Source organism: Amphiprion ocellaris, chromosome 9 (genome assembly GCF_022539595.1).
Source record: "Amphiprion ocellaris isolate individual 3 ecotype Okinawa chromosome 9, ASM2253959v1, whole genome shotgun sequence".
In the NCBI taxonomy this organism is placed as follows: Eukaryota; Metazoa; Chordata; class Actinopteri; family Pomacentridae; genus Amphiprion; species Amphiprion ocellaris.
In genome coordinates, this window is record NC_072774.1 from 1,394,447 (window position 1) to 1,413,284 (window position 18,838).

Here is an 18,838-nt window from a genome sequence, read left to right on the forward strand (position 1 = left end):
TCATGCATTCCAAATTAGACACCAATTTTTTTCTTCTTCAACCTAAATTTATGGTTTTATTGTCTAATTATGTAAAGCCAAACACAAATAATTCAAAATATAATGAAATATACTACAGTGAGGCTCTCAAGCATTCTGTTGTTTGGTTTACAAAATGTCAATAATAGGATTTTTGTCACAATTACCCAGATTAGACACCAAATTTTCTTTTTTTTTTTTTTTGCATTTTGGTGACTTTTTATGCTCCAAGTAGTCACTTTTTTTGCACACATCTGTAGTTAAAATGTCTAATTATGTAAAGAAAACACAAATAATTTAAAATATTATAGAGCATACTGCCGTGAAGCTCTCAAGCAGACATTTTTTGCATTTTGGTGACTTTTTATGCACGTATTTGTCCCTTTTCTGCATAAATTTATCGTTTAAATGTCTAATTATGTAAAGGAGAACACAATTAAAAATATGTGTAGTGTGTAGTGAAGTGAGGCTCTTATTTTTCTGTATTTAAATGAATTTTCATGCACCATTTTGTTCTTTTTCTGCATAAATGTATGTTTTAAATGTCTATGTAAAAAAAGAATGGAAATAATTCCAAATGTGCTAGAATATAATGCAGTGAAGCTCCCAGACATTAAGATTGATGCCACCATTACCACGATTAGACACTTTTAGTATTTAGTACTTCATTCCTGGTCATAGATTTCATTTCTGAGCATCAGACACTAATTTTTCTGCATTTTTGTTGCACCAATTTGTTCCTCTTTTGCATAAATTTGGGGTAAATATGTTTTTATTTATGCAAAGATGAACAAAATTCAAATGTTAATTCAAAACATGACAAAAGTATGACTTATACTTTGTGATGTTTTCGTTCTATTTCTTACACAGCAAATTATATCTGTCAGAAAACCCACTGCTGGATATTTCTCCACATTGTTCGGCTCCATTAGTCGGCGTTTTAATTCCATCTGAGATGATTCATCCTCGCTGCTGTTTGAGGAGGCGGCAGGTCAGCTGGAGAACACAGCTGGACAGAGGTTCACTTTTTAACAGCTTTATTTCAAAGAAAAACACTTAAATGAAGAGAAACAGATGACAGCACTGTTAGATTCACTTTTAGATCAGATAAAATAAGATTTAATGTCCCCAAAGTGAATTTTCAGTACATATTGTTCATACTATTTACTAATAATAATTTGAATTAACCCCTCAATTCCCCCTCCTTTTACATAGTAGGACATTTAAAACTTATATTTTGTTATTGTTTGTGTTCTCCTTTACATAAATACACATTTAAACCATAAATTCATGTAGAAAAAGAACAAAATGGTACAAAGTCACTAAATGCAGAAAAAATAGTATCCAACACTCTTTCTTTTTCATACTTAGACATTTAAACTAAAAAAAATATGCAGAAAAAGAACCAGTTGGTGCAAAAAAATTCACCAAAATGCAGGTAAATGAGTCTCACTGCAGTATATTCTGTTATATTTTGAATTGTTTGTGTTCTCCTTTACATAAACAGATATTTAAACCATGAATTTATGCAGAAAAAGAACAAATTAGTGCATAAAAATCCACAAGAATTCAGGAAATGAAGTGTTTGCTGCTCCAAAATGTCCATGATGTCCTGATCATCTGTCAAAAGTAAATATTTCAGCCCCATTAGTGACATTTTCTTGAGATTCATGTAGAAAAAGAAATTGGTGCATAAAAAGTCACCAAAATGCAGAAAAATTAGAGTCTCACTGCTCTACACTCTATTATATTTTGAATTGTTTGTGTTCTCCTTTACATAATTAGACATTTAAACCATGAATTTATGCAGAAAAGGGACAAATTGGTGCATAAAAATCCACAAGGATAACAGTATTTAAAGATAATAACAAATAAGAGCCTCACTGCACTACATTCTATTATATTTTGAATTGTTTGTGTTCTCCTTTACATAGTTAGACATTTAAACCATTAATTTATGCAGAAAAGGGACAAATTGGTGCATAAAAATCCACAAGACTTAGGGAAATGAAGTGTTTTCTGCTCCAGATTTCTAAATATTCCAACCAAACCCACATCTCTGGTCTTTGAGGTGTTTTAATTCCATCTGATGCCTCCATAAATGAAACGTGATGATTCATCAGCTGCTGTTTGAGGAGGATTCAGGTCAGCTGTTGATTTGAGGAGACCACAGCTGGACACGATTAAAGCCCGACGTTTCATTTAAACAAGGACCCGGACGGAGTTAAACGAAGGGAAACGGAGCTCGGCGTTATTCCGGTGCGTAATGTTGGGTTGATCTCAGGTGCTTATTAAAGCTTTTATGTGGTGACTCATCCGCATGGGCGAAGGTTTCCTCTGAACGCTGGCAGGAGGTTAAAAAAGTTTAGAATATTACAGCAAAGGTGCCGGAGAAATATGCTGGAAAAAATACAGGAATAGTGTCGTTTTCAAAATATATCAGTAAATTAACAACCAAGTAAATTTAAAGAAATATTGAAACTACCAGCTGTCAAATATTTAAAATTTTACCTGATATAAAATATGATATAAATGAATAAATACAGTAAAACTAATTTTACAGCCACACATTGTAAAAAAAAAACAACAAAAAAACAAAAAACAATTTGAACTTTTGGGGGTTTTATTTATTTTTAAAAATATGTATTTGTAATTTAATTAAAGAGGGAAATTACTATCTAATGAAATTACTATCTAATAATTCTTGATAACAACAAAAAAACAATAATTTTTAATGTGGATTTTTTTTTTTAATTGTCATTATTTGTAACAGTCAAAACAAATTAAACTTTTTGGGGATTTTATTATTATTTTTTAAACATTTGTAATTTAAAGAGGGAAAAAAATACTATCTAATAAAATTACTATCAAATACGTCTTGATAATAATTTTAAAAAATTCTCAATAATATTTTTAACAGTCAAAACAAATTAAACTTTTTGGGGATTTTATTTATTTACTTTTTAAAAACGTATTTTTTATAATTGAATTAAAGAGGGAAATTACTATCGGATAAAATTGATATCTAATAATTCTTGATAATAATGATAAAGAAACAATAATTTTTTATGTGTATTTTTTTTAAATATTTATTTTTTAGCAGTTAAAGTGTGTTTAACTTTTTGGGGATTTTATTTATTCATTTCAATTTTTTAAAACATATTTTTTGGTAATTTAATTTAAAGAGGGAAAACCTTTAAAATAGAAGTACAAAAAATTGCCCTTTTTCTATCTTTAATATAATTTAAAAAATGCAAACGTGTTTAAAAATGTTCAAACTACCAGCAAATATCTGTCAAATATTTATAATTTTACCTGATATAAATACAGTAAAAAAAAAAAAAAAAAATTACTATGATGATTCTTGATAATTGAAAAAATAGCAATATTTTTAATGTAATGTAAATTTTGACTTTTTTGTGATGGAACTGAACATCAAAATCAGTTTTATTGTTATTAAACAACGTTTGATGAAATTCTACATGACTGCTCTGTTTATATACAGATAATATATAAATATAAATCGGTAAGTGATTTTAATGACTTTTATTGTGCAAAGTTGCAGATAGACGAGAGGATCAGATGTTATTAGTTCAGTGAAAAGCTGTAAAATAACAGAATATTAGCAGAAATTACAGTCAGAAACTTGGAAGAATGTTGCTGTTTATGTTTTTGTGTTTTTTACATTTTTGTTTTTTGTGTGTTGTCTTGTTTGCATCTTTGTTGTGTGTTTTTATCAGACAGTATATAGTGTTTTTATGTTTTTTTGTGTCTTTGTTTTTTGTGTGTCTGTGTTAGACAGTGTGTAGTGTTTTTGTATGTCTTTATTGTGTCTCTGTTGTGTCTTTATTAGACAGTGTGTAGTGTTTTTATGTTTTTGTGTGTCTCGTGTCTGTGTTAGTGTGTAGTGTTTTTCTGGGTTTGTATGTTTTAGTTGTTTTCTATATTTTGTTGTTTGTGTGTCTGTGGTAGACACTGTGTAGTGTTTTTATGTTTTTGTGTGTCTTTGTGTGTCTCTGTTGTCAGACACTGTGTCCTGTGAGGTATTCTGCTGCCTCCAGGTGAAGTTTTCCTCCTCCAGGTAGCTGCCGATCAGCTGATCCTTCGGTTCACTTTGTTCTCTGCTGCTGACTCCGGCAGTAATCTGATTACTCCTGCATGTGTGCTCGTGCGGAGCGGCCGTACAGTACAAGCCTCGCGCTCTCTCCCTCCGAACGGCTCTCACGCGGCAGTGGCATGCACGAGGGGGAAACCACGCGGGGGGCGGGGCGGCTCGACCTACTTCTGGCCAATGAGCGCGCGCCGTGGGCGGAGCCGCGGCCGCGCCGGGAGCCAACCGGAACCCGAGCCGCGAGCACGCAGGCATGGTTCCCGCGTGCCGCCTACACGTGAGCTGGAACAGCTATTGTGCGCTGCGAGGCAACGTGCGGGCGCGTTCCTCTCACTTGAAAAAACGGCGCGTCACGTTGCCGGTGGATTACGAGCAAACCGGAGGAGAGCGGCGCCGTGGTGGGGCCGCGCACACCGGGAACACGCACAAAACACGCAGGGAAAGGCCGGTGAAGTGCGGCGGCGTGGACGCGGCTCATAACGTGGGGGTTTTGCGTGTTTTTTTTTTCGTGCGGCGCCGCGTTGAGCGGCGACGCCAAACAAACACGGCGCTCCTTGAGGTGTGGCACGAGAGGGGGCGGGGCTCATTAATAATAAGCGTCGCACTCTCACGCCTCTCGCGCCTCGGCTCGCCGTGACGTCACGTGAACTGCCCGTGTCCGTTCCAGCTGAGAGACAGAGAGAGAGACACACCGTGGACGTGGAGCGGCACCGAACGCGCAGCCCGTGCGCCCGTGACCGGATCCACCGGACGCAGAAAGTACAGACAGAAAGAGGAAGCCCCCCCCCAACGGTCCGCTCCTCCCCCCGACACCGAGCACACAAACACAACTCCTCACCCACGGACACGGACGCTGCTGCTGCGTGTTTTTCCTGGTGTGTTTTTTTTTCTGTTTTGGAAACTCTCTGTGGGATTTAGTGTATTTTGGTTCCGTGGGTTCTGTTCGGTTCCTCTACGATGGAATATTTCCACGAGCACGTCTCTGCGTGGAAATAAGCAGCTCTGCACGACTCTCAGGTAAAAGTTCAACTTTTCTATCCAGCTGCGTCACTCGGTCCAGTTGTTGTTCTGATCACCTGCCGCCCCTCCTCCAGAACCAGAACCGACCCATCGGTAGCCGCTCCGGTCCGCTCCGCTCGCCTCGCCCCGCTCCGGTGCTCCAGGTGTCTCCGCGTCCTCCTCCAGGATGTCCCGGCAGCTCTCCCAGCTCCCGAACCCCGACCTTCCAGCCGGAGCCAGCCCGCAGTTCGGAGGCTGCACCCAGCCCGCGGGCTCCCTCACTGGGGGCCACCTGAGCTCCATGGCGGGGCTGAAGTCGCTGCTGCAGCACCCGATGAAGGGCGACCAGCGACTCAAGAGCCCCGGAGAGGGCAAAGGTGGGAGAAGTTCTGGTCCGGTCCAGCATGTAGACACCCGGTACTGTTCTAGAGAGTAAAAATACTTCATTAGTTCGCAGAAAGAGTCCATAAATAACCATAAATAATGTGCAGTAAGTAAAAGTAAACAACAAAGTGCAGATGTTGTACAGGAGAGTTCTGCTGGTGCTCCTGGACTATAAACCTGCTCCAGAGTCCAGATCAGGGGTTTGTTTGACCCAGTTCTCGGAGTTCTGGGGGTTCTAACTGCCAAACCAGCTACTGTGAGATCTGTCAACAAATTTAACAACAAGTTGGTTTATTCTGCATTCAGCCTCCATCTGATCCTCCTTGGAGGTTCTGATCCATCTTGGAGGTTCTGCTCCTCCTTGGAGGTTCCAATCCTTGTTGGAGGTTCTGATCCTTCTTGGATGTTCTGAACTTTCTTGGAGGTTCTGAACTTTCCTGGTGGTTCTGATCCACCTAGGAGGTTCTGCTCCACCTGGGATGTTCTGAACTTTCTTGGAGGTTCTCATCCTTCTTGGTGGTTCTACTCCACCTGGGAGATTCCAGTCCTTCTTGGAGGTTCTGATCCCCCTGCTGCCTCCACCATCTCCAGCAGACTCTCATGTTTTCTCGTCTCCTGCAGATAAAGACCGTCTGGACCTGGACGAGGACTCCCTGTGCTCCATGAGGACCGGCGGAGGTACCGGCTGCTCCGGCACCAATGGTTCCGGAGGCTTCAACCAGTTCCTGGGCCCCCTGCTGTGGGACCGGACCCTGCCGGCAGACGGCGGCCTGTTCCAGCTCCAGTACATGGACCTGGAGGAGTTCCTGACGGAGAACGGGATGGGCAGCATGCACAGCAACAACAGCTCCAGCTCGGCCCAGATCCCGTCCCAGAGCTCCCAGTCGGCGGTGCCCAACCAGAGCTCCCAGTGCCTGCCGCCCTCCTCGCCGCCCTGCTCCACGTCCTCGTCGCCGCCGTCCTCCACCTCCTCCTCGCCGTCGCTCATTGGCCTGGAGGTGGCGCCGCAGGGTCTCCCCGGAGGAGGAGACTGTCTGCACGGTGAGTAACGATGGCGGAGCGTCCCGGCTGCTGATTGGTCGCTCCGAGGTTCACCTGTAATCAAGGTTGTCTCTGCATTTTAATGATTCAGCAAAAAAACATCCAGCGGTGACGGAGCAGATTTCTGCCAGAGTCACATGGACTGGAGCATGACATGCAACTTGATTGTTATTATTTTAGTAGTAGAATTACTATTATTATTATTATTATTATTGTTTTAACTATGGGGAGGTAAACAGATTTGGTTATTTATTATTATTTGTTATTATTATTATTATTATTATTATTATTATTATTATTATTATTATTATTATTATTATTGTTATTATTGTTATTATTGTTATTTTTGTAGTAGTAGTAATATTCTGGGGACGTAATCAGGTGTGATTCTTTATTATTATTCTGGGGGAGTAAACATGCTATTCTTTATTATTATTATTATTATTATTTACTGTTATTCTGGGTCGATAAACATCTGATTCGTCATTATTGTTGTTATTAGTATTATTATTATTATAGTTGTTGTTGTTCAGGTAGAGATAAACGGATGTATTGAATCGGTTCTGCTGTAGTTCTGCCGTGGTTATGCTGAGGTTCTGCTGCGGTTCCGGTGTAGTTATGCTGAGGTTCTGGTGTAGTTCTACTGAGGTTCTGCTGAGGTTCTGGTGTAGTTATGCTGAGGTTCTGCTGGGGTTCTGTTGATGTTCTGCTGAGGTTCTGGTGTAGTTATGCTGAGGTTCTGCTGGGGTTCTGTTGATATTCTGCTAAGGTTCTACTGTAGTTATGCTGAGGTTCTGGTGTAGTTATGCTGAGGTTCTGCTGGGGTTCTGTTGATGTTCTGCTGAGGTTCTGGTGTAGTTATGCTGAGGTTCTGCTGGGGTTCTGTTGATGTTCTGCTAAGGTTCTGGTGTAGTTATGCTGAGGTTCTGCTGAGGTTCTACTGAGGTTCTGCTGAGGTCTACTGTAGTTCTGCTGAGGTTCTGGCGTAGTTCTACTGAGGTTCCGGTGTAGTTATGCTGAGGTTCTGGTGTAGTTCTACTGAGGTTCTGCTGAGGTTCTGATGTAGTTATGCTGAGGTTCGGCTGGGGTTCTGTTGATGTTCTGCTGAGGTTCTGGTGTAGTTATGCTGAGGTTCTGCTGGGGTTCTGTTGATGTTCTGCTGAGGTTCTACTGTAGCTCTGCTGAGGTTCTGGTGTAGTTATGCTGAGGTTCTACTGAGGTTCTGCTGAGGTCTACTGTAGTTCTGCTGAGGTTCTGCTAAGGTTCTGGTGTAGTTATGCTGTGGTTCTGCTGAGGTTCTACTGGGGTCCTAACGTGGTTCTGCCATGGTTCTGCCTTGGTTCTAGCGCCATGTGATCCGTGTACAGTAGCAGCGTCAGTGAGAACAGGAGGCCGAGCCCAGAGCCGAGTGTTTGCGGTGGCGTGTCTTTAAATCTCTGAGAGCTTCACACGCCACACGCATGTGCACGCGTCGCTACACGTGCCCCGGCCGGGAGTTCTGGAGGGAGAGAACAAGGGGGCGGAGCCAGAGGGGCCGGGGGGGGGTGGGGGGGGGGGCCTCCGCAGCAGGAAGAACCGCTTCCTCCTCCTGAAGTTCTCCCCGAGAAGAAGAACCGAACAGAACAATCGAACTGAACTCCGTCTGAGGCAGAACGTTTCTGCACAAACCAGAGGAGCTTCAGCAGCTGCTTCGTTAATTATAGATGAGGCAGGTGCTGAGAGCTGCTGCAGCTCTGAAAGTGTTTGTAGTAGTAGTAATATTCTGGGGACGTAATCAGGTGTGATTCTTTATTATTATTCTGGGGGTAAACAGACATGATTATTTTTTATTATTTTATTATTCTGGGGGAGTAAACATGCTATTCTTTATTGTTATTATTATTATTATTATTTACTGTTATTCTGGGTCGATAAACATCTGATTCGTCATTATTGTTGTTATTAGTATTATTATTATTATAGTTGTTGTTGTTCAGGTAGAGATAAACGGATGTATTGAATCGGTTCTGCTGTAGTTCTGCCGTGGTTATGCTGAGGTTCTGCTGAGGTTCCGGTGTAGTTATGCTGAGGTTCTGGTGTAGTTCTACTGAGGTTCTGCTGAGGTTCTGGTGTAGTTATGCTGAGGTTCTGCTGGGGTTCTGTTGATGTTCTGCTGAGGTTCTGGTGTAGTTATGCTGAGGTTCTGCTGGGGTTCTGTTGATATTCTGCTAAGGTTCTACTGTAGTTATGCTGAGGTTCTGGTGTAGTTATGCTGAGGTTCTGCTGGGGTTCTGCTGAGGTCTACTGTAGTTCTGCTGAGGTTCTGGCGTAGTTCTACTGAGGTTCTGGTGTAGTTATGCTGAGGTTCTGCTAAGGTTCTGGTGTAGTTATGCTGTGGTTCTGCTGAGGTTCTACTGGGGTCCTAACGTGGTTCTGCCATGGTTCTGCCTTGGTTCTAGCGCCATGTGATCCGTGTACAGTAGCAGCGTCAGTGAGAACAGGAGGCCGAGCCCAGAGCCGAGTGTTTGCGGTGGCGTGTCTTTAAATCTCTGAGAGCTTCACACGCCACACGCATGTGCACGCGTCGCTACACGTGCCCCGGCCGGGAGTTCTGGAGGGAGAGAACAAGGGGGCGGAGCCAGAGGGGCCCGGGGGCGAAGGGGGCGGGGCCTCCGCAGCAGGAAGAACCGCTTCCTCCTCCTGAAGTTCTCCCCGAGAAGAAGAACCGAACAGAACAATCGAACTGAACTCCGTCTGAGGCAGAACGTTTCTGCACAAACCAGAGGAGCTTCAGCAGCTGCTTCGTTAATTATAGATGAGGCAGGTGCTGAGAGCTGCTGCAGCTCTGAAAGTGTTAGTCAGCCTTATTACCGAGGTTCTCACTTCAGGAAACCATGAAAACAAGGAGGATTTTAAAAGATAGGACTAACAAATCAAGTGTTACACATCAAATAAACAACAAAAATGAGGATTTTTAAGTAGAAAATAGTGAAAAATGAGGCAACGGCACGTGATTATTAGACCTTTGAGCTCTGAAACTGTAAATAATTTTCATTTCTAAGTAGATTTTTAATTTTATAAGACAGTCAACACTGAAAACAAGGAGGATTTTAAAAGGTGTGCAAAACAAATTGTCAAATAAACAGCAAGTAGACCAAAAATGATTATTTTTAAGGAGAAAATAATGAAAAATGTGGCAGCAACATATCATAATTAGACCCTCAAGCTCTGAAACTAAGTAATTTTCATTACTAAATAAATTTTCAGTTTGGAAAAACGGTAAACGCTGAAAACAAGAAGGATTTTATAAGATTTGCAAAGAAATCAAGTATTAGAAGTCAAATAACCAGCAACTGGAGCAGATTTTAAGTCATTTAAAAGGGACAGAAACATTTCGACATCTTTAAAATAAACAATACAACAGTCAGAAGGGTGGTAGAAATAGGCTGTTGTTGGGAGGGGTGTAGTCAGAGGCAAGTATCATTAAAACAACAACAGAAACGTATTTTTCTGGTCTTTATTTATTTTTTTTAATGAGCTGTTGAACTGTTTTACCTGCAGAGGTCAAATTAACAACAAGTGGAGCAAACCTGAGGATTTTAACATCCTAAAAACTGATAGAAACGTGCAGATTTACATTGTTTATGTTGTAAACAAGCCGAGCTGTTGGTTTGTTTACATATTGGAGCATTTATTTGTTATTTGAGGCTTAAACAACAAAATGCCCCAAATCTACTTTTGCGATCCAGATCTGCCCTAAAAGCAGGAAAATGCAAACATGAGCTGGTTTTAATCAGCAGTGTCTTTAAATATAAGATATTCTGGCTTCTTTATTCTCTTTATTTTGGTTTTAAATGAGAAGTTGTCGTCGTGTGAAGGTTTGTAGCAGAAAATATGAGTTTATTACTGATTTATTAATGATAGTCTGTGGTTTTATTTTAGTTTTTATGCCTCATTATTAGCTTCTCTATGGAAGTGTTAGCGTCTTAGCGTTAGCGTAGCACCGGCGCTACGACTGAGTAGTGATTTTTTTGATTGGTATTAAATCTGAAACCAGATCAGATAGATCCATGATTCTTTTTGCATGTAAAATCTGGGGAGTTAGGATTAATTTGTTGTTTTGTGTTTGTTTTTTAAATGTCTCGTTTTTGTAATTTTGTGTTTCGTTTTTTTCATTTTGTGTCTCATTTTTGTTGTTTTCTGCCGCGTTTTTGTCGTTTTGTCTCATTTGGTCATGTTGTCAGTTTTTGTCGTTTTATGTCTCGTTTTTGTCATTTTGTGTCTCATTTTTGTCGTTTTGTGTCTCATTTTGGTCATTTTGTGTCAGTTTTTGTTGTATTATGTCTCGTTTTTGGCGTTTCGTGTCTCTTTTTTTCATTTTGTGTCCATTTTTGTAATTTTATTTTTGTCATTTTGCGTCTCATTTTTGTGTCTTGTTTTCATTATTTTGTGTCTCTTTGAACAGTGTCGTCTCTTTCCTGTCATTTTGTCTTGGTTTTGTCGGTTTTTATCTAATTTTTGTTGTATTCTGTCTTCTTAATGCCGTTTCAGGTCTTGTTTAGGGTTAGAACCCAAATAGATGCTCAGTTTCTGACCAGGTTAACCCTGTGCAGCCCAGAGTAGCTGTGACTGAATATTGATGTTTGATTGGTGGTAGATGTGAAACCAGATCAGATAGATCCATTGTTCTTCCACTAACATTTCACACATTCACCAGATCTCAGAGTGCCTTTTAGCTGCTGTGATGGGTTTGTAAAAATACACAATAAAGCACACAGAGCAGAGATCTGTATAAACCAGACCACCTGATGTTGACCAACTTTTCTACTAATCTGAGGGATGCAGCTGTGCAGTTTCTGTATTCTGAAATGTATGCGAAGAAAACAAAAACGGTTTTCATTTTTTTAGGTTTGTTGCACTTTTAAGCAATTTACTGTTGTAATTAAGACATTAGTCAAGACATATTAGTGAAACTTGGGACGTAAGGGTTGTATTTATGGAAAGCAAATAAAAATACGACAAAAACGAGACAGAACAACTAAAACGAGTCACAAAATGACAAAAATGAGACAGAAAATGATAAAAAGAGACACAAAATGACAAAAGCGAGACACAAAATGGCAAAAACGAGACACAAAACGATGCTTATATTTTGGATGAATGACAAATCTTTGGGCGTAAATGATTTTTTTTAAGCGTTAAAAATTTAAATTTGCGGCATTTAAAGGAAACATTACGATGAAAAATCTTTAAAAACTGTTTGCGTAGGAGTTTTGGTCTTTGTTGTTATTTCTGCTGCATTGATCTGCTTTTACTGATAATGGGTTTGCTGGTTGGTGTTCAGCCGTTCAGGAGTTAAAGTGACGGCGTTCTGGGCCTTAAAGGGGGTGGGAGAGGTAAAGCCCTATACTGGCCCCGCTTAAAGAAACTGGTTTTGAGGGGAGGGGAAGACACTTACATAACATTTCCACTTTTAGATTCCTCTTCTGGAAGTTGGCATTGAGCCACAGGAATTTCTCTGCAGTTTCCTCCAGAAAAGTCACAGATATCACGAACCAACATTCAGCAGATTCTGATTTAGTCCTGCAGCGTTTGATAACGGCGGTTTGCAGATGTGGAATGCATGTTTGCACCGGCGTCTAAAGAGAAAGAGTGCAGTTCCCACCTCCATAAATACAGATAAATAAACAAACCAAAATGTGCAGTGAATAGAAACAAACAGTAAGAAAAATATAAAATGCAAACTGTCCTTTGTAAAGAATGTCCAAATGTCAACGTGTTTTTATGTTTATCTTTAAAATAAACAATACAACAGGTGATTAAAATGAAGCCTACAATGCATTTCAGTGCAATGCATTTCTTTTAGTAGTCTGTTGGTTATTTTCTCACGAATTTGATCAGCTGTTTGGTCTCTAAAATGTAAGAAAGTCTGGTTTACTCCAAAGATACTCAGTTTACTGTCATAGAGGAGGAAAAAAACAGAAAATGTGAAGATATTCACATTTAAAGAGCTACAATCACTGAATTTAGACTGTTTTTCTTGCAGTGAGCTACAGAATGAGCCGTAAATACAGACTAACAAATAAAATAATCATTATTTCCACTGTTTATTAATCTGACAGGTTTTTTTCTGGATTTATTGAGTGGTTGTTTGGTCTTTAAAATGCCAAAATATGGTTAAAAAAAAAAAGTGCATCAGGATGTCATTTATTAGTGTGTTGCTTTTTTTCTCGATGATTGATCAGCTGTTTGGTCTCTAAAATGCAAGAAAATGACGAAAAATGTCAGAAAGTGTCTAGTTTACTCCAAAAATATTCAGTTTACTGTCATAGAGGAAAGAAACCAGAAAATATTCACATTTAAGAAACTGAAATCACAGAATTTAGACTGTTTTTCTTACAGCGAGTTACAGAATGAGCAGTAAATAAAGACTAATACATAAAATAAACATTATTTATTTAGTTTCTCACGTATTCGATCAGTTGTTTGGTCTCTAAAATGTTAGAAAATGATGAAATACGTTTAAAAATATCTCATTTTGTCTGAAGCTCAATAAAGTACACAATGAGCTACAGAATGAGCTGTAAATACGTAAAAAAATCATTAGGTCCTCTGTTTGTTAATCTGCCAGTTGTCTTCTGGATTTATTGAGGGCTTCTTTGGTCTTTAAAATGTCAAAAAAAATGTGAAAAATGTGAATTAGTGTGTTGATTGTTTCTCAATGAATTGATCAGCTGTTTGGTCTCTAAAGGAAAGAAACCAGAAAATATTCACATACAAGAAGTTTTCATTTTTAGAAATGATTCAAGCAGATTAATTGTCAAAATAGGCGCTGATTAATTTAATGTTCCTGCAGATTTACAAAATGATGTAAAAGAAAGTTTCCATAGCAAATCTGAGGATTTTTTACATCACAAAAACTGATAGAAACGTGCAAATTATTCTCCCGAAGACGTGCAAATTTACGTTCTGCATGGAGAGCTGTTAGATTATTCACATATTGGAGTGTTTTATCTGATCAAACATGTCCAAATCTGCTTTTACATCCAGATCTGCCCATAAATCAGTGAATCTGTTTCTGGAAATGCATGCATGATATAATGTCTTTGGACAAAACAAGACATTTTCTGACATTTTTCATCATTTTCTGAAATATTAGAGACCAAACAACTGATCCAATACGTGAGAAAATAATCAAAAGACTAATAAACGTAAACTAAAAATTTAGTGATTTCTTCTACAAAAACAAGACAAAATGACAAAAACAAGACACATAACGGCAAAAATATGACACAAAACGACAAAAACGAGACGTAAAACTACAAAAATGAAACAGAAAATGATAAAAAATGAGACAGAACGACAGACAAGACACAAACCGACAAAAATGAGAACTCACAAAAACGAGACACAACAACAAAAACAAGATACAAATTGACAAAAATGAGACATAAATAGACAAAAACGAGACAGAAAATGACAGAACTAAGATGCAAAACAACAAAAACAAGATGCAAAGTGACAAAAAAAGTGGCACAAAATGACAAAAAAATGACAAAAACGAGACACAAAACGACCGAAACGTGCAGTTTATTCACCTGAGGATGAGCAAATTTGCATTCTGCATGGAGAGCTGTTTGTTTATTCACATATTGGAGTGTTTTATCTGATCAAACAAATCTACATCCAGATGTGCCCATAAATCAGTGAATCTGTTTCCAGAAATGCATGTGTTATGTAATATTAATGTAAAATGTCCTATCTGTTCTCGAAACGCCCCTCTGAAGATGAAAATCTGTGCAGCTGGAAAACATCCTCAGTTCTCAGAATCACTGGAGCAGGAATGTTGTTTGTTGTTTACCTCCGAGGTGGCGGCTCTCTGCTGCCACCTGCTGGCCTCCGCCGGTCGCTGCAGCTGTTCTGTGTCGTTTTTAATGCAGGTTTTTCTCTGTGGTTTCAGGGAGCCAGACGAGTATGAACGACTCTTGCGAGTCTCCCTCCTCGTCGTCTTCGTCCTCCTGCCCGCCGCTGCTCACGCCCACCGGCAGCGGCCCCGACGTCATGGGGATGTTCGACATGGACTCCTCGGACGTGGGGATGTCCGAGGCCTCGCCGCAGCCCAACTTCGACCCGCGGAGGCATTCGTTCAGCGAGGAGGAGCTGAAGCCTCAGCCGATGATCAAGAAAGCCCGAAAGATCCTGGTGCCCGACAACATGAAGGTGAATTTAACTTTCACACCATTTAAAATCAGCAGTAGGAACTGTAAGGCTCATTCCAGAAGCGGAGGACACAGAATTTAGACTGTTCTTTCTTAATTTATTCCTTAATAGTCGACAAATAATTAGTTGTTGTACCTCTAGTTGGTTAACTGAGTTTCTGATGGACATTTTCTCCATCCTGTGACATTTTAGAGACGAAACTATAAAAAATAAGCCAAAAAAATAATCAGCGGATGAATAAATGATGAAAATATTTCTTAGTTTTTGCCCTAAAGAGGCCAAAAATAAAAATTTAAATCAGTGTTTGATTTTCACCATTTATTTCATCGTTGATTATTTTCTCAAGTAATCGATCAGTTGTTTGGTCTCTAAACAGTCAGAAAATGAGGGAAAACATCAGAAAATGTCTCAATTTGTCCAAATATATTCTGCTTACTGTCAGAGAGGAGGAAAGAAACCAGAAAATATTCACAATAAAGAACCTGAAATTACAGAATTTAATTTCAAAAAGTGACTCAAACAAAATCTTTCAATTTCTATCATTTATTAGTTAGTCAGTTAGTTTCGCACATATCCAAACAGCTGTTTGGTCTCTAAAGTGTCAGGAATTTTTAAAAAAATGTCAGAAAATTATGAAAAATGTCAGAAAATGCTGAAAAACATCAGAAAATGTCTCGTTGTCCAAATATATTCTGTGTACTGTCATCCATGAGGAAAGAAGCCAGAAAATATTCACATTTAAGAAGCTGAAATAGCAGAATATATGATTAAAAAGTGTAATTTATGGAAACACATACAATAATTTGCAGTCAATATGAAAGTGAAAGCATCTTTTGTGGTTCTCTGTTCATTATTTTCTCAATGAATCGATCATTTGTTTTGTCTCTAAAATGTCAGAAAATGCCCAAAAAAATTATGAAAAATGTCAGAAGATGGCGAGAAACGTCAGAAAATGTCTTGTTTTGTCCAAATATATTGTATTTGTTGGTTGTTGGACTGAAACTAATGATTATTTTTATTTATTTATAGTTTATTAATCCGTTTGTCATTTTCTCGAGTAATCGATCAGCTGTTTGGTCTCTAAAATATCAGAAAATGATGAAAAATGTCAAAAAATGTCCCATTTTGTCAAAATATATTCAGTTTACTGTCATAGAGGAGGAAAGAAACCAGAAACTATTCACCGGTGAGTCTTTTTTCTAGATTTCAGTTGCGTTTATGATTTAAAAGTGTAATTTATGGAAGCACATACAATAATTTACAGTAAACATGAAAGTAAAAGCATCATTTGTGGTTCAGTCGGTTGTCAAACCTGCAGATTTGTGGATTTGCTCTCAGACAAACGCCCACGTCTCTGAGGTCAGGCGGCGCTTTGACCTCCTGAGTTCTTTTCTCTGAGCCTCCATTGATTCTTCTGATGTTCCGTTTTGTGAACTAAACTTCCATTTTTTTTCTTCCAGGACGAGAAGTACTGGACCCGGAGGTATAAGAACAACGAAGCCGCCAAGCGCTCCCGAGACGCCCGGCGCCTCAAGGAGAACCAGATCACGGTCCGGGCCGCCTACCTAGAGCGGGAGAACGCCGCCCTGCGACAGGAAGTGGCCGAGATGAGGAAGGAACTGGGCCGCTGCCGCAACATCCTTAGCAAATACGAGAACCGCCTGGCCGACCAGTGATGGCGGCGAGGCGGCCGATCAGGACGAGGAGGAGGAACATAAGCTGGATTAAATCTGAGACTCTGAATCTGACGATGGACACGATGATGATGATGATGATGATGATAATGATGATGATGAGGAAGATGATGATGATGAATGTAAAAGACGAGGAGGCGGTTTCGAAGCTCAGGTGTCTTGTTTTGTCGAGCTCTTAAAAGCGACGGGCGGAGAGGAGAGAATAATTTAACAGATGTGACTTTTAAGAGTTTTGTTATTGGAGAATTGTATATTTTTATAATACTTAAGAAAAATTAGAGGGGAGAGCAAATTTGGAGAATAATTTTGTATATTTTCTACAGATGGGGCGAAGCTACGGTAAATATCTTTTTATTCTAGATGAGTGAGGCAGCATGTGGAAGGCCATCGGTGGGGATTCTGTGATTCTTGTAGTCAGAGCGGCAGGATCGATGTAACAATTGTAATATAGAGAGGAATTATCTTAAAGTCGTATAGTTCAACATTTTGTGGATTTTACTCGAGCACTTATATTTTTTCTTCCTGTTCTGTTCCCGTCACTCGAGGAGACGCCTCGGCACTCGTCTTGTGTTGTTTTTTTTATTTTTAAACCTCTTCTGATCCAAGTGTTTTTCTGGTGTTTTACGGAAATTTCTGTGCAAAAACTTTCTGTTCCTGCAGCTTCCCAGTTTTAAAAAAATGCACATCGTTACTTTACTGTACTTTTTAAATGAACACACTTTAATTCGCGCGGTGGCGGACGGATGGATCGGCCGGACGCTCGGTCGGTCAGCATGTTCCAGGAAACGAGTGGAATTGTGTTGATTTCTCAGATTCATGGGAGAAATAAAAAGCCAAAATTTTCCCAAATTCAGGGGTCCTCGGTTTACGACATCCTCGACCTACAGCGTTTCGTCATTATTTTGGAACCGGTTATGTGGAACTAGTTGGCGAGCGGAGTGGACGAATACATCGTCACATGACGCTATAAGACGGCTTTTTTTCCATTCTCTGGTTGGATTGTGCTACATTCACTTACTTTTTGCCCTTCATTATGGTTCCCAAGCGTAAGTCAGACTCTTCTGATGGAGTTCCGACTTTACAACGTCCTCGACCTACGGCCTTTTGTTGTTACGTCGGAAGTGATTACAAGCGGGTCCTTGGTTTACAAAATATGCCGTTTCATCGTTACGTCTGAACTGGTGATGGGCAGGTCCTCGGTTTACGACGTCCTCGACCTACGGCGTTTTGTCGCTACTTTGGAACTGGTCACGTGGAACTAGTTGGTGAGCAGAGCAGGTGAATACGTGGTCACGTGGTGCTGTCAGACGGCTTTGTTTCCATTCTCTGGTTGTACTCCACCTTGGATTGTGCTACATTCGCTAACTTTTTGCCCTTCATTATGGCTCCCAGTCGTAAGTCAGACTCTTCTGATGGAGTTCCGACTTGCGCTGTATATCGACTTGCGTCGGGCCGTAGGAACGTAACTCGAGGACCTCCTGTGTCGATGTCCACAGCTTGTTAGTGCTTCTTCCAGTGCTGCTCCTCCCTCGCTGTTCTCTCTACTGTATGCCATGGTACACAATGTTTTTTTCCTGGGGAGGGACGAGGACTTAGTGCTAGACTTTAATCCCCTTTCATGACCATGATGAGTAGTTACCATTATTATTGTTCTGATTATGATGATTATCCCTCTTTATCGTTGTTCTTCTATATTACTGAATGTTTTCCTTTCTTCGGACGATCTGTTGCACCTTGAAAACATCTTCAGTGTTCCTCGGAAAGACTTCTTCAAACGGAGAAGCACCCTCTGCGACACTACGCCACCCTCCCACCGTGGATCTCACAGTAGAAAAGTGGCTCAGTGTTACTTCATACTTCACCTCCTCTGTTTCCCCGGCTGTGGACGGACTATGCACACTACTGATACGCTCCCCGTCGGTTTGTTTCAGCCTCCGTCACCCCGTTCAGTGGTTGTTTGCTCTCCCAACCGGATCTAGATACCTTCACAGATGTGGTCGGTGAATCTTCTCCAGTGACTCTATCTGCTGCATCGGTAGTGTCCATGGCGCCCAGCCCGCCAGTCAGCGCTGGCACTTTGGATGTAGTTGAAAAATTTCCCAAAAAACACCAATAAAAAGATTGTTGTCATGCACCCCTCTGCTGCATGTTTGATGTTTTTTTTATTTTTGTTTTGTTTTTTGCAGGAGCGGTGTCATCGTCGTCCTGACAAAAACACAGCACAGAATGACAAAAACGAGACACAAAATGACAAAAATGAGACAAAACAACAAAGCAAGACAAAATGACAAAAACAAGACACAAAAGGAGAAAAATGAGACAGAAAATGACGATAGAAACATGCAAATTTACAGTTGAAAATTTCCCCAAAAAACGCCAATAAAAAGATTGT

At 40.1% G+C, this 18,838-nt stretch overlaps 1 protein-coding gene across 1 annotated transcript; it reads left to right on the forward strand.

Annotated features, from left to right (window-relative positions):
• Positions 1-3,885: 3,885 nt before the first annotated feature.
• On the forward strand, positions 3,886-18,580 carry dbpb (D site albumin promoter binding protein b). The gene is made up of 5 exons (XM_035942155.2): positions 3,886-5,146; positions 5,224-5,505; positions 6,134-6,553; positions 14,493-14,752; positions 16,213-18,580. Exons 2-5 carry the CDS (start codon positions 5,316-5,318, stop codon positions 16,426-16,428), a joined length of 1,086 nt encoding a protein of 361 aa, XP_035798048.1. The 5' UTR covers positions 3,886-5,146; positions 5,224-5,315; the 3' UTR covers positions 16,429-18,580.
• Positions 18,581-18,838: the final 258 nt, after the last annotated feature.